Source organism: Nyctereutes procyonoides, unplaced genomic scaffold (genome assembly GCF_905146905.1).
Source record: "Nyctereutes procyonoides isolate TBG_1078 unplaced genomic scaffold, NYPRO_anot_genome, whole genome shotgun sequence".
In the NCBI taxonomy this organism is placed as follows: Eukaryota; Metazoa; Chordata; class Mammalia; order Carnivora; family Canidae; genus Nyctereutes; species Nyctereutes procyonoides.
Window position 1 is genome coordinate 14,835,922 of NW_026575048.1, and position 16,009 is coordinate 14,851,930.

Below are 16,009 nucleotides of genomic sequence, written 5' to 3' on the forward strand. Positions count from 1 at the left end.
ACAAGTAGAAACTGAGGTGCTTCACTAAATAGAAGCCACTGTTATTTTTAAACTGAGAGCTCAAAAAATAAAAAATAAAAATAAAATAAAAAATAAATAAATAAACTGAGAGCCCAGAAGAGCTCAAGGTCTGTTATTAACAATCTGTATGACCTTTGCATCTGTTCTTCTACCTATAAAATAAAGAGGTATTGAGGAGAGGGCGGAGGAGAGAAATAGCAGAGCACAGAGGATTTTTAGGACAGTGAAGACACTTTGTTGTATAATGATGGACATATACCTCACACATTTGTCCAAACCTACAGAATGTGCACTACAAAGAGTGAACCCAAAGTGAGCTCTAAACTTTGGGTGTCCTACATGGATACATCCATGGTTTATTGGTAAAAAAATAAAAACAAACAAAAAAAACCCCACCATCCTGGTGAGTGATGTCAGTCATGAAGGAAGCTATGCCTGTGTGGAAGGTACAACGTATGTGCCCATCTCTGTACTTTCCTCCTTAATTTTGTTATAAACCTAGAATTCTACAAAAATAAAGCCTTTAAAATAAGCGAATGATACAATAAAGGAGATGACTTCTCAAGTTCCTTCCAGTTCAAGTGTCATATGAGTCTGATTAAAATTATGTGGCCATTAAGCAATTCGAAAGGAATTATGTCTCGAAACGTGAAAGCTAGCAGACCGAGGAGGAAGAGCACTTGAGGCGAGGACAATCTGCTTCCCAGGCCGGGACTGCTGGCTGTGGTAGGGACTGATGATGATGGAACGCAGCGGGGTTTTATGAGAGCCTGTGAGTAGGCAGCCTGAGCAGCCTATACATTCGTCATGTCTGAAAATCCTTCTCCCTGATACTGAATGCCAGCAGAGCTAACCACTGCTACTTGCCCAGACGAAGGACTTATTGATCCAGAAAAAGGAACGGTTAGCCAGCATTGCTTTATTGGCTCAACAGCAATGGCTTTTTCTAGGGAGGAAACCCCACATAAAACTATTGCAGACGGAATCCTGGATCGAGGCGTGATAACTCAATGTTATCCGCTATGCCAAATTCCATGGTACCGATGTGATCTCCAATTTGAGAGAAGAAACATACCACCCACCCTCCCCGAAAAAACTCAAGTCCTGGAGAGACTCAGGAGAGCCAAGGGGAGTCTCTCGGCTTTTGTCCTTTCCTCCGTTCCTCCTCCACTACTCCAATAGAACAAATATAGAACAAATAGAACGGATGGTTGGGGGAGGATACACTGATCAGTCACCCCAAGTGCCAGGGAGACACATACAAATGCAGATCCTGTCCTCAGGGTCCCCAGCTTGAGGGCGGAGGGATAAACATCCAGGAAATGAAGAGCATAAGTAGATGCTGAGCTGAATGATTTCGACAAGTGTTCCTGGAGGTCAGTGCTCTAGTGTTTCTGGAGTCTTCTGCGGGGGCCGGTGAAATACACTCTGAGATACAGACCCATCTGATGCCAACACTGCTGGTCTGCGGACCACATTCAGTGGTAAAACGTGCTCCATCTAGACCGTAACGAAAAACTGGAGAATGAGGACACAAGTCTGGGCTGATATTGGCAGGGAAGGGTTAATGGTAGTTGAAGCTTCAAGAAGGGCCAGGGCTTGAATAAATGAGGGAAAGAGGGTGTTCTGGGAGAGAACACTGGTGAGCAGAGACAGGAAGGTGGAAGGAGGATGACGAGGGTAGAGATGACCACGCCAAAGGCCATTGTCACATGCTGGCATCCGCCACGGATGCAGGCTTGGGCTCCACGTGCAAGTGCCTCACTCCCTTCGCCGCCTCATCTCCTCCCCACGCAAGAGGTGGCTCCAGTTCCAATATGTCTACTGACAGCTGGGCTTCATAATGGAAACGATGATTGTCCTGCGAGCCCCACTGACAGCTCCCAGTCCTGGCGGTGCAGCCAACTTGGATGGCGTCTCACCTGGCTTGCTGCAATGGCTTGTTGCTTGGCAGCCTGAGAGGACTCCCACTTTTCTTTTCAGTCTCGAGCCAGAGGAGCCTCTGGCCTCCAAGAGTTGAGTCCTTGAAGGCACATGGGGTGGTTATGAATTGAGCAGACAGCCAAGGACAAACCGGTATGTTGTGCAGGGTGTTTGGTCCTGAGCCCCGCTCCTGATCTGGTCAGGAGGAAGGGAGATAAGGCCCCTTTGGAAATCTTTAGTTTGCAGGCTCATTCTGACCAGGTGTTTGCTCCTCCTTTCGCAGGCGGCATTTGTGGGTGCAAGGACATGACGGCACACGTGTAAAACACCTGTCGTCTGGAAATTGAACTGATATTTACTAGGTGCTTAGATTCCCAGCGCTGCTGTGACAAAGCGCCACAAACTGGGGAGCTGGTAACAGCAGAAACGTGTTCTCTCCCAGTTCTGGAGACTCTGCAAGTCTGAAATGGAGGTGCCAGCAGGGCCATGCTCCCTCCAGAGGTGCTAGGATAGGACCTTTCCGGGCCCTCCTCCAGCCTCTGGTGGCCCCAGGTGGTCCTTGGCACATGGCTGCAGGCCTGCAGTCTCTGCTTCCATATTCACATGGCTCTCTCCTGCGTCTGAATCCAAGTTTCCTTCTTCAGAAGACATCAGGCTCCAATATGATCTCACCTTAACTAGTTACATTGCAAGCGCTCCCTTCCCAAATAGCATCCCGATTCTGAGATACTGATGGTTAAGACTTCCAACGTAGGGGGATCCCTGGGTGGCTCAGCGGTTGAGTGCGTGATCCTGGAGTCCCAGGATCGAGTCCTGCATCGGGCTCCCGGCATGGAGCCTGCTTCTCCCTCCTCCTGTGTCTCTGCCTCTCTCTCTCTCTCTCTCTCTCTCCCTCTCTGTCTACATAAATAAATAAATAAATCTTTAAAAAAAAAAGACTTCCAACGTATCTTTTGGGGGGACACAATTCAACTCGGAACAGGTACCTGTTACAGAGCTGTGTTAAAACATAAAGTCCCTGCTGAATTCACTTTGTCTTTTAGAGGACTTTCTTCCTCTAAACTAGAACAGTGAGCTGTTTAAATAAAAATAAACACAAGTACACATCAGGCCCTTTTTCAAGATCAACTGAGAAATAAGGGATCAAACACTTGTCCACCCCATACCTGATAACCAGCAATGCATCTGTAAGACCTAAGCAGCAAGTTAAGGAGTAGATCTGATAAGGAATTCACTATCTACCTAACATAGTAGAGGCCCCTCTGTGTGCCAGGCTCTGGAGGTGCTGATGATGGAGCAGCGAGCAAAGCAGCCCCAAATCCCCACCCTGGAGTAGCCTATGCTCCAGGGGGACAAGACAGGGAGACACGAGGAATAAACACAGGGTATGGGTAGACAGAGGAAAAAGGAAAAAGTGAGATGTGAGATGACGGGGGGGGGGGGGGGGGGGGGGGGGGGATTTTCCGTGTCTCAGCAGGGTGCTCTGAAGACTGCCCCACCGTTAGGTGACAAAAGATCAAAGGCCTGAAGGAGGAGAGGGCAGGGGGTGGGGATGAGGGGCAGGGAGGGAGCCCCAAACACAAGCTTGAGATGCCCGACTGACTGAGGCGCTTTGGGAAAACTCTGCTGCTTGCTCTGATAGAGGAGCAGAGCCTGCGTGCCTGAGAGACCAGAGACCTGCAAATAAAAGGGGGGGGGCAAGTTGGGGGGAGGGGTGCCTGCAGGCCTGTGCCCCTGCTGCTGGGGGGTCTGAGGCCGGGGGTCTGAGGCTGGGGGTGTAGCCCCAGGAGCAGCAGAGAGCAGAGTGGGGAGCCCCCAAGAGCTCCAACTCCGACAAGCGCAGGTTGCACTGTGGCAATGCCCATCTTAAAAAGGGCACTCTAAGAAAGGGGAAATAGGTTTGAGTAGATGTGGTGCCAGAAGGACAGACTCAGAGGTTGTTGTTGTGTTTTTGTTTTTTTCATGAGACAGAGACACAGGCAGGAGGAGAAGCAGGCTCCCTGCAGGAAACCTGATGTGGGACTCAATCCCAGCACCCCAGGATCATGACCTGAGCCAAAGGCAGATGTTCAATCACTGAGCCACCCAGGTCATCCACTCAGACGTATTCTTGGTACAAACTGGCCAAAATTGCCTAGCAGGCATAGATCCACAAAGGTGGTGAAAAGAACTAAAAACTAATGTTTTAAAGATGTGAGTGGTGGGAACAGGAAAGTGAGCGGTTTGACGCTTTGTTTCCAGCTGTTCTGGTTAAAGCAGTCACCTCTGGAGGGGAATGTGGAGGAGGAGGGGAGGGGGGGATCTTAGTCTCCATTTAGCTTTTAATTTTTATTACCATATGCATTATTAATTTTATAACAAAAAACTGGCAAGCCTTCTTAATGTGGTTTTTTAAAATCATGGGTCCAAGCCGAACAAGGCAGATTTCTACATTTTTACATAGAGGAATGTCCAAGATAATCAATAATTTATTTTTTTTTAATTTTTATTTATGTATTCATGAGAGACACACAGAGAGAGAGGCAGAGACATAGGCCGAGGGAGAAGCAGGCTCCCTGCAGGGAACCTGATGCAGGACTCGATTCCAGGACCCCGGGATCACAACCTGAGCCAAAGGCAGTTGTTCAACCACTGAGGCATCCAGGTGCCCGATAATTTAAATCACTGAATGACATGTATGCCATAATTCCGTGCATGTACATGCATACATGAGTCTGCTGTGTATTTGTACATGGAGAAAGATCTGGAAGGGATAGATACAGTTTAACAGTGGTTCAGATGGGTGATGGGGGGAGTTCCTTTCTATAATACATCTCTGCGCTTTTGCCTACTTTTCAAAGGAGTACTTACATCCGTTGTAATTTGGTTAAAGCCTTCCTATACTTCAGTATACTTCAGTATACTTCAGTCAGAGGTCAATTAATCTTCTCATAATCCAAACAAGAATTATTGAAATTTCAAATAAACAAGCCGTAGAAACTTCCAGCTGCTTTTCTCCTAGTCTTGTGAGAAATACTTAAGAGACTATATAATGGTAAACTCTATTAAAGTTGGTTTTATCAATAGAAGTATCACATTACAGAGGCACCTGGGTGGCTCAGCAGTTGAACGTCTGCCTTCGGCTCAGGTCCTCAGGTCGTAATCCTGGGGACCTGGGATCAAGCCCCACCTCCTCTGCCTGTGTCCTGTCTCTGCTTCTGTGGGTCTCTCATGAATAAATAATTTTTTTTAAGATAAAACTTTTTAAATTATTTTTTAAATAAAGGTATCAAATTATAAATTGTTTAAAACTAAGCATGACTCTTCTAACAGAATGAACACACGGCAAATGTCTATTTAACTCATGAAAGAGAGAACCACCAGGACTGTTAAAGAACATTTGAGATATTGAGTATTTATAGTCAATGAAGAAAGAATTGGGAAATTAAGTCACTAGATTAGAATCAAAACTAGTTAATGTTCTCCAATGTGATAAAAACCACGATCTTTGGGGTCATCATTTCTACCAGAAAGAAATCAGTTTTGTCTCCTCTGGACAAAAATCTGTAAATTACATGTAATCTCAGAGAATTAAAAAGTCCCCGGGGAGCGGAGAGGGTGGCGGGGGAGTGGTCTGTTAGGTCATGCTCTGCAGATTATTGAAAGGATACACAATCTTCCTTTTTGCCTTATTTATAGATGGATACTTTTTCTTAAAATAAGATAAGAATTTACATATTGCAGCTGTGGCTTTCCAATTTCCAAATGGAGTTTGCTCTTAGTATTAATCTGCTTTTCACCATCTTCTGTGCCTGTTTTCAATCAGGAAAGAAAATTACCAACAAGCAATTTTAGAACTGCAATAATGTTTGACTGTAAAAACCAATCTTAATATTGTTTTGCTACTCACCTTGATGGATGCTAAGACAACTTATGAGCAATTTAAATTTTGTCCCAGGATCAAAGAAAGAGTTCTTGTGTCTGCTTTGAGTTGATGCCAGCAACAAAAATCAATTGATACTAACTGCAGTTTTGAATGTTTTCATAGATTTTGGAACATAACCTTGGGCAAGTTACTGAATTTCTTAGCCTCAGCCTCACCCTCCTCAAAAAATAAGACTTCTTCACAGCGTTCCTGTGAGATTATACGCTGGCGGACACAGCCCTGGGAGTGCCCTGCTGTGCTCTTCGCTCACCATTTGTGTACATTCACAGGTCATAATTTTTGCTTTTGGGGCTTCCCTTGTGGGTTTTTAAATCATTTGTCTTTTTGCTACATGGATGTATTCTTTCATTATCATGTGATTTTGAGATAATAAACTATGTTTTTAAATCTTGTCAATTGTTTTACTTCTCAAAAAAAAATGTATTTCTCACCTTTTTTCCTTTTTTATAAAGAATATAACAATGTTTTGTTTTTTTAAGTCCCCTAACATTAGATGTGAAATTTAAAAGATCTCTCTCTGACCAGATGCCATTTAAGCTGGAATCGCTTTCCAATAATTTGTCCCATTTTTGAGAAATGTAGAAAACACCAAAACATGAATTTATCAGGAAGCTATTATAATACCACACTTAGCTCATGTAGTGATTGTTCAGTTCACTTTTCACTAGGATCTTGAAAAGTTATACCACGTGTTTGTCAACAATTCTTATAAACAGCAACCTCTTCATTCAAATACAGTAAATAAATATGTTGGAAGTGAAATTTCGGTGTCACAGCTTCAGGCAGAGCCATATCCTCCCAGTGACCCAACACGAGTTGGCGTGGATGAGACGAACCTTCAGCACTCTCCATTCTGTCTGTAAGCTCTTCGGTATTGGTATTGGTTCAGTATAAGGTTTTTAGGCAAGAGAGAGGTTTAGAAACTCTGAGTTAAAATTTTAAAGGGGATTAGATTTGGCAGAGATTATACTAAAATCCACCTTAAATGCCAAATTGATTTGCCCTGAAGGCAGGTTTGCATCTGCCACATCCCAAGAAAGGCTTACTAAGGACGTGCAAACTGATGGGGGCACAAGACTAAGCAGTGAGTGGGGGGACGTCAGAGAAGCCTGTGAAAGAAAAACCAGAGAAGATCCAGGAGACTGCAAAGAGATAAAGACCAAAAGCTCCTGTTCCACCAGCAGAGTGGTTTGCTATCATAAAGCTAGTCTGTTGGCTTCATTCAGTCCTAGATTTCAGAAAAAAACATAAATAGCTCCAGGCTTTCAATTAGCATTAATCTTCTAAGCTCAAAAGTAACATACGTCCATTTATTCTCTTACCTTACTTTGTAACAAACCACAGTTTTCTGCCTTGTTTTTGCAGACAGAAAAGCTGGAAGACGACATAGTTGGGGTACTTTTAGTAGAACTACTAAAATGGGAAAAATCTGAGCAATAGCACACATAAAAGAGTATCTTTAAGGCACACAGCAAAGCTTATTTAATAAAAGAGAAATTTAGAATCTGCGTCATGCTTACAGCTTTGACCCAGTGATAAAAATAGATTATTCTTCAGTTATCTCCAGTAAAGACAAGAGAAAAATAAGTATCTGGGTTCTAATCACCAAGTGTTGATTCTGACCTTCAGTGATTTTATCTTTTTCTTATAAAGGATGAAAAATCATTGAATCCAAGAAACCAAATAAATTGTTTTATGGAGTTGTTTTTTGGTGGTGTTTTTTGTTTTTTGTTTTTTTAATATTACATCTGACCCTAGTCAAAATTAAGGAAAGAGAATAGAAGCCAAGAAAAGGAGTACCTGGGTGGCTCAGTCCAGAAATCAAATTTTTTAAAATAAAAAATTGAAAATGAAAATAAAAAATAGAGCTTTACTGAAGAAAATGCCACATATTTCTTTAAATATTTTATTGTAATAACATACAACTATGCATTGATATTATTTACATTTTATGAAAAGCATACTTATTCAACATACTCAATCTGAAATTAACTACTTTAAATATATCATTTAACTCTCAGTGCTAATGCATGAGTATCTTTATCTCAAATATAAATCAAAATAGCTGAACAAACAAAAAAAATTGCTTAACACCTATTTTACGTTATAAGCAATGAGATGTCAAGTATTAAAAGGATCATGAGTCAATTTTATTTCAATAATTTCTTCTTCTGTTTTTCTTCTTTGTCTAAAATAGTCTGTCTTAAGCTCAGTGTAGCATCTTGAAATTCAGGATTTAAGTTTAGTACCTTCTTAAAATCTTCCAAAGCATCATCAAAGTAGCCTGTACCAGGACCCCAAAAATGAAGAAGAATAATAAAACTGAGTATTTCCAAACATTCTTCCTAGTAAAGTTCAGATACACATGCTTTTATATTTATAAACTTTCAACTACACCTAGTATTTTTTTTCTCTTATGATATATGGATGTGTGTATCAAAGTAATTTTGCATGCCTTTATAGAATAATTAAAATTAAAATTTTAAATTAGCTTTAAATTAACATTTAAAATTAGCTCTGGGTTTTTTTCTTGAGATTTAAAAGGCAAATAGCATAAATCGCCATAAAATCTCAACAAAATCCTATCACCTATTTTACGTGATTACAGTAAAATTAAGAAACAGAAAATTAGTATTCTTTTTAACACTTTAAAAAAGAAACAGTACCTACAGTCCCTTTAATCCAAGGATCTAAAACCCCTTCACTTTATATGGTCTCATGTGCCTTTAAAAATTTTAACTCAGAAAAGTTTCACAGGTGGTCCTCAGCATTGTCCTCATTTCGCAGTTGGGACTGCACAGGCACAGAGTAATGGGGTCACCCTCATCCGGCGTCAGGTCCAATCCCCACCCCAGTGCTCCACTGTGGTCTGTAAAGCCTACCAAAAGCCTAAAATAAATGCTTCCCTTTTTTCGGGCTTGTACACCCGAATTTGATATAATTTAAGACTTGATGATTACTACATTAGTTTCATATTTGAGAGCTCTAAATTCATAAAATGTAGTCAAGGACAAAAGGGGAAAAAAAAAATTCTTACCCAGCCTATACAATATCAACCCTCTGTTGTAATATGGAACTTCAAAAGTGGGTTGGACTTCTATGGCAGATGTGTAGTCATCCATGGCTTCATAAAAATCAACCCTGAAGTACTTGATTTGCCCCCTGTTGTTATATGCAGTAGCCAAATCCTCGGGGCTGCATTTGCTTTAAACAAAAAGTTCACATTAAAAACGTGCGTTCCCAAATTCCTCTCGTTTCCACTTTCATTCTCTTTGGGGTATTGTCAAACTTCGTAGCCTGTAACATGCAGTATCTACGCTGAGAAGCCACGCTGAAGAAATGAAGTGCAAAGAAATAAAGCAATGGAATTGATTTTTGTCTACATGGTAGGGTGGAAGCGCTACCACGTCAGCCCGAAAAACACATTAATTTTATAGCATGTTTGGAGCCCCCGCTCATTGTCAACTGGTTTTGCAGAATGTAATATTCAAATGGTTGTTCCTAAGCACGCACCAGCGGGGCAAAGACAGATCGGATTCGTGCTGAGCAAGGAGAAAAAGCCAGCCCAAAAGTTCCAGTTTGCAATGGACATATCACAAAATCAATCACCAGTGTTATTCTCAAATTTTTAAGTGATCCCACCAAAAATGAGATTTTAAATCATTTTTCACCAGTAAAGAAGCACAAGTTAGCCGTAAGTGAAGATTCAACATGTTGTCGCCCAAGGCGGGGAGACAGCTAGCTGCCTTCCCTCTCGTCTCAGCTGGAATTGCCCCCAAGGCTAAACTGGCCTCCTGCAAGGAGGACGGACATCGGGCTCAAGTCCATTCTGGGGGTCCTGTGTGCAGAATGGGCTCTGCTTTGGAAAGCTCCAGAGGCTGCCCCCCGGAGCTCAGACCAGCCACTGGCTCAGCAGGTCACCCTCTCCTGCCAGACGATTCCGTTTGCATGGAGAACATTAATGGACTCTGCTCCGTGTCAGAGACAGTTCTGTTTTCCTTTCTTTTTTTCCAAAGGGATTCTCAAATTTGAACCAAACAGAAAAGGTGCAAGCTACATTTACCTGATTTCTTCATTATGCCCCATAGCGCAAAGTATAGTCCTCAGAAAATATTGTGACTGCAGTTAGTGCTATTGAGAGACTTAATATCTAGATCCCTGACATCTGACAGGCACAGCAACCACTGGATACAAGAGGCACTCACAGGGGGCTCCTGCAAGAGTTCACCAATGATGGACAGAACTGCAACATGAGAAAAACTTGCTTCTGTGAGCTATGACAGACTCGGTGCAAGAATATTTCTAGATGCCACAAGCACCATCATTCAAACCTGGGGAACGAGAGGACACAACTCCCTTCAACTCTCTGCCATGACACTAAGAGAACTGCTGCCCAGTAAAGGGTTTTAAGAAAAATGCAGCCTCAGGACTCCAGGAAGGGTATAGTCATTCAATTTTTAAGCTTCAAAACCTTGTTATAAATTTCTTACATCCAGAGGATCATAGAATGTTTGGTTTAGTATTAGATCTCATTACAACAAATTCTAAAAGCCTACTTTTCATGCGGAAACTGCTTCATATTTTAAAGATGTGGGCTAGGGGAGCCTGAGTGGCTCAGTCGGTTGGGCATCTGCCTTCAGTTTGGGTCATAGTCTTGGGGTCCTGGGATCCGGCCCCGAGTTGGGCTCCCTGCTCAGTGGGGAGCCTGCTTCTCCCTCTCCCTCATCCCTGCTTATGCTCTCTCTCTCTCTCTCTCTCTCAAATATACAAATAAAAAATCCTTAAGAAAAAAATAAATGAAAACATGGACTAATCATAGAAAATGAATTTTTGGTAGTATTAAGATTTTTGTAATGATAGTATTTATCATACTAGAATTTAACTACCTAATACAAATGTGGATATTTTTTTTTTTTACATTTGTAACTTTAGCCAAAAAAAAAAAAAATCTTGGAAGTTAGGTTTATGGCTTAGACTGCACTTTGGGATATGAAAAGTAAATGTTATAAACCATTCTGAGTGATAGGCATGCAAAAATCACAAATACTTCTTCACAGTGGTTCAGTGACCCACTATTTTAAAAAATAATTTTAAGCTAAAAGACATATTTAGGAAAACATCTGAAATGACAGAATCCATTTTAAATTCATGACTTCCTAGAAGAATTCCAGAACTGTAAGGAAATTAGAAAGTTCATTCAGGCGTGCTGGGTGTCCAGCAAACCAAGGCAGCATATTTTCTTTCCTGTGTTGGGAAGAAGCAGACACCACATTTGCCATAAACACATAGGTGCTTTTAGGCTGGATGTGCAAAGGAGACTATCTGGTGTCCGCAGACCGGCTGCTGATAAATACTTTTTGAAACCAACTAGATAAGTCATCCTTTGAGCTTGAAATGATAGAAAACTGCATTTTCTATGTTTACCGATCTTTTTTGGCAGGGGAGGGGAGTCTCAGGGGATGGTGCTAGTGTCTTATTGACTGTCCAGAAACCTCAATTAACTGTTAACCTTGATGTATTATCAAAATATGAAAGCAGTTTTATTATTCTGGTTTAACTCCACATGAGTTCAGCAAACAGAAGAACTTTGAGCCTCATACAAAAGACAAGCTGGTTTCCTGTCAAGAAAAACTAAATCTGGGCAGCCCGGGTGGCTCAGTGGTTTGGCGCTGCCTTCAGCCCAGGGTGTGAACCTGGGGACCTGGGATCGAGTCCCACATTGGGCTCCCTGCATGGAGCCTGCTTCTCCCTCTGCCTACGTCTCTGCCCCTCTCTCTCTCTCTCTTTCTCTCTCTCTCTGCGTCTCTCATGCATAAATAAACAAAATCTTAAAAAAAAAAAAACTAAATCTTTGCAGGGAGAGAATGCTGGTGCAGAGGATTCAACACTGTCAAAAAGCCGTTCATTCCCCTATTGTGCTAGGCCACACCACTCCATCCACAAGTACAAAGGCAAACCCTGGAGGAACAACAAACGCTGTATACAACCAGGCACAAACCCCAGGCACTCTGGGCAAGCAGGTGTTCGCGGGTGAAGCTGCTACTGTCACAGACAGACAGACTTTCACGCTCTCTGACAGAAGTCCACGGCACCACCCATAACCTGCACCTGCCGTCAAACAGGATCTGAACCGCACCACCCCTCAGGATCTAACTACCGACTCACAAGCGGTGTTGGGGGTCGGGGGACCACAGGAGATGACCTCCGGGGGATGAATTCAGCAAATCCGGACTCTCAAGACACGGGACTGGCTTCCTCGACAAACTTCAAGGGCAAAAAAGAAAAAGAAAAAAAGGGGAGCCTTAATAGATTAAGAGGCCTGGGGGCTTCCGGACTTGACCCAACTGCTAAAAAACACATCAGCTAAATAAACACGTTATTAACCAAGGGATCATATAATAATAGTGACAATACCGTGGCTGTTTGTGTAAGAATCCTTAATTTTTAGAAACGCACTTCGAAATATCCACGGGTGAGTGTGTGCAGGTGAAATGACGATATTTAGGCCCGGCTGTATCCTCCCCCACTACACACACTCACACTCACACACACGTGGAAGTGGCGGTCCCAGGCTCCGGCGTCACCTCGCCGCCTCAGCTCTCCGGGTCCGCCTGTTAAACGGCAGGTGGGAGGCCCCAACCGCTCCGGGTCTCTGGGCCAGAGCGAGCCCGCACGAGAGCCCCCCCGGGGCGGGGGGGTGGGGAGGGCAGTGGCGCCCCGGGCGTCCCGCCGGAAGCGTCCCGCCGGAAGCGCCCCGCACCGCCCCTCTGGAAAGGCAGCGCCTGCCCCCACCTCGCGGAGGCGCCCGCGCCACGTCTCGCGATAGTTACCTCCCGGGCGCCTCGCCCGCGGAGCCCGCACAGGCGCACTGGCCAATGTAAGCGGAGTACAGCTCCTCGGCTTCCGCGTATTCGCCCTTCTGGAAGTGAGCTTGGGCGAGCGTTAGGGCTGCGTGGTTTTGTCGCCCTTGCCGCGCATCCATAGCGCCCGAAGTTTCGGCTTTTTGTGTAGAAAAGGCGGTTGGCTTCTCTGGGCGACGGCGGCGGCGGCACCACAGCCACTTCCGCGCTCCCGGAATGGAACCTGACGGCAAACCCTCGGCGCTCGCTAGCAGAGGGGGGAAGTGTGTGCCTCCCGGGGACCCGTCGTCTCGCGAGACGAACCGCTGGGGGCGGGCGCGGAGCCGGGCGGCGGGGGAGGCTTGGCCGGGGAGGCTTGGCCGGTTCCTCTGCGGCCGGGTTCTCTTCTGACTGCCGGCTCTGCCCGCCTCCTGTTCCAGGAAAGCGGTGGATGGATGGACCCCAGCTGGTTTCCAGGTCCGTGGGCGGGAGTTACGGAGAGCTCGTCCTCGGTTACAGCGCCCACTCGTAACACGACCCTACCCACGAGGACGAGCCGGGGGGGGGGGCAGCGGGTGCCCCGGCGGGTGCCACTGCCGAAGCCCCGCGAGCTTGGGTGACCGAATGCATGTATGTATCCCTGCGTGAGCTCCAGGAGCCTGCACTGCACACCGCCATCCTCAACACTGTGCCGACAGGCCGGCCTGTTGCGCTAGTTCCCGTTCCCTGGCCGGGAATGCCGAAGGGAAACCCGGAGAGTCATTAAGTACACTGTGTCTAGGAATTATGTAAAGAGAGGAGACTAAGAGAACGATTTCAGGAATACAATATTCAGGAATTAACCAAGAACTGAAAGATCTGGGCAAAGGAACTACAAAACAAACTAACAAACGGAAAGACGCCCCCGTGTTCAAGGGACCTACAGATTCAGTGGAATCCATTTCAAAAATCCCAATGATGTTTTTACAGAAATGGAAAAAAAAAAAAAAAACCACCCTGAATTAATAGGGAATTTCAGTGGGACCCAAACGGCCAAAACGATTCTGAAAATAACAGAGTACTCACTTCCTGACTTCAAAACCTAACAATCAATCAAAACGCTATGGTGTTACCATAAGTACGGTCTTTTCAATAAATGTTACTGGAAAAACGATATCCACATGCAAAAGTATAAAGTTGGACAGAAACACCCTATAAAAAATTAACTCCAAATAGATTAAAAACTTAAACATAAGAAGTGAAACAGAAAATTCTTAGAAAAAAACATAAGGCAACAGCTTTGTGACATTGGATTTGGCGACTTCTTGAATAGACCCCAAGGGCAAAACAAACTGGGCTCCGTGAAAATTTAAAACTTTTGTGCATTAAAAGACTATAAACAGGGGATCCCTGGGTGGCGCAGCGGTTTGGCGCCTGCCTTTGGCCCAGGGTGCGATCCTGGAGACCCCGGATCGAATCCCCACGTCGGGCTCCCGGTGCATGGAGCCTGCTTCTCCCTCTGCCTGTGTCTCTGCCTCTCTCTCTCTCTCTCTGTGACTATCATAAATAAATAAAAATTAAAAAAATTAAAAGAAGACTATAAACAGTACGAAGACAACCCAGAGAGTGGGAGAAAATAATCTACAAATCATATGCCTGATAAGGGAAACTGAGATGCTGGGCTGGTGTCATCCATCCACTGTTAAGACACAGAAAGGATTCTGACATGGTGTGTCTGTCCCACTTAACAAGCCCTGGTCTGTAGGACACTGGAGGGCCTGCCCTGTGATTTTGGAGCTGGGCTAGGCTCAGTTTTTGTGCCTCCCTGACTCTCACATCCATCTTCATGGAGTCCTCCTGCACATGGTGCTTTGCCTGGGGGTGGCATCAACAAGCCTCCCTTTTGCCAGCTCACCCAGAAATACGGCAGCAACAAGGTGATCTCCTGAAAGTGTTATGTTCCCCTGCAACCTCATACTGTCAAGTGCTGCATAAAGTGTGGCCACACCAACCACACCCACGCCCTCAGAATAAAGTCAAATAAGGTCCCTCCTTGGGTTCCTCCTTCCCCTGCAGGGCAGCCTCTTGCCTAAGCCCCATGGCCCTGGGGCCTCAGTAAAGCTTTACTTTAGTTGACTAAAGCAGTGAAAAAAATACAGACACATACACACCCACATACATCTACTGTCCCCCTCCGCCCCCCACCCCCGAATATATAGAGAACTTCTAAAACTCAACTTTTCCAGAGCAGGTCTACTATTTTGCATTTGCATCAACAGTGTATAAGGGTTTCAGTTGTTTCATACGCTTACCAATACTTGGCAGTTTTAATTTTAGCTAATAGAGGATGTGTGAGCATATCCTATTTTTCTCTGGATTTTATGAACTAGAAATTTAAGCTATGGCAATAAGCGAGTAGTTAAATAAAATATTAACTCTAAGCCTCTTCATGTCTACTTTTTCTTTTAATTTTAGAGAAATTTCTTAAGAATAGCTCGTCATGAAGAAAACTTACAATAATTTCTTCAGTTTGACCAGGTTTTTCTTCTAAATTCAACTAAACCATACATTAATGCCTCTCATTTTAAAAAGGTTATTAAAATCATTTTTACTTCTCATCTCTCATAAATGCTCTATATACTTTTGTAGTTTTCTACCATGGACATATGTTACTCCTCCAAAAATATGCTTATTCTCAGAAAATAAGCATTAATTTCTTAAAAAAATTATCTGAGAATAATTTAAGAATAGACAACATAATAGAGGGCAACATAATATTGCCATTTTCCTTTTTTTTTGCCATTTTCATTTTAGAAACTCAGGAGCAATATCTTAGAGCTATAACATTATCAAGCACTTCAGATATTCTCTTGAAAGTCTGGTAAAATAATTTCCCCCCAACTTCTAAATGAGAACTCTGCATGGCTTCTAGAGTAATTCACTGCAACTTCTAGTCATCTGACATTTGCCTAGTACCTTCCTAAGTGGTCTTTTCTGTTTGGTAGCAAAAAAAAAAAATGACATTATACATCTCCTGGACCTCCTTGTCCCTTTCTCTCCTCCACTCTGCAGCCTAACACCCTCTTAATCAATCCCCACCAAAATATTTAAATCAAACCAAAACAAATACCATGCTATCCGTAAGGTATAGGTAAAGGAAACTGGAAATAAATACAAGCATTTTTACCTCAATACTTACTATTTTTTTTCCTTTTTTTTCTTTACTTAGTGCCACATGAAACCTAAAATCTCAGCTCTTGGAATACAAAATGATCATTCAAAGTGTATTTTAGTGGGATGCCCAGGTGGCTCAGTGGTTGAG

General features: G+C 43.7%; 1 protein-coding gene across 3 annotated transcripts; it reads right to left on the bottom strand.

Moving 5' to 3' along the window:
- Positions 1–920: 920 nt before the first annotated feature.
- TTC32 (tetratricopeptide repeat domain 32) lies at positions 921–13,001 on the bottom strand. Of its 3 annotated transcripts, XM_055327397.1 has the most exons (4): positions 12,700–12,998; positions 8,907–9,073; positions 5,595–8,153; positions 921–3,138 (listed from the first exon to the last, which is right to left on the bottom strand). In XM_055327397.1, exons 1-3 carry the CDS (start codon positions 12,849–12,851, stop codon positions 8,020–8,022), a joined length of 453 nt encoding a protein of 150 aa, XP_055183372.1. In that variant the 5' UTR covers positions 12,852–12,998; the 3' UTR covers positions 921–3,138; positions 5,595–8,019. The 3 variants fall into 3 exon arrangements, 2 of the variants coding, with proteins under 2 accessions (XP_055183372.1, XP_055183374.1); XM_055327399.1 differs by lacking the exons at positions 921–3,138; positions 5,595–8,153 and adding an exon at positions 12,035–12,133 and having other exon boundaries at positions 8,932–9,200; positions 12,700–13,001; XR_008664726.1 differs by lacking the exons at positions 921–3,138; positions 5,595–8,153; positions 12,700–12,998 and adding exons at positions 12,035–12,133; positions 12,416–12,632 and having other exon boundaries at positions 8,935–9,073.
- Between the last annotated feature and the right edge of the window lie 3,008 nt (positions 13,002–16,009).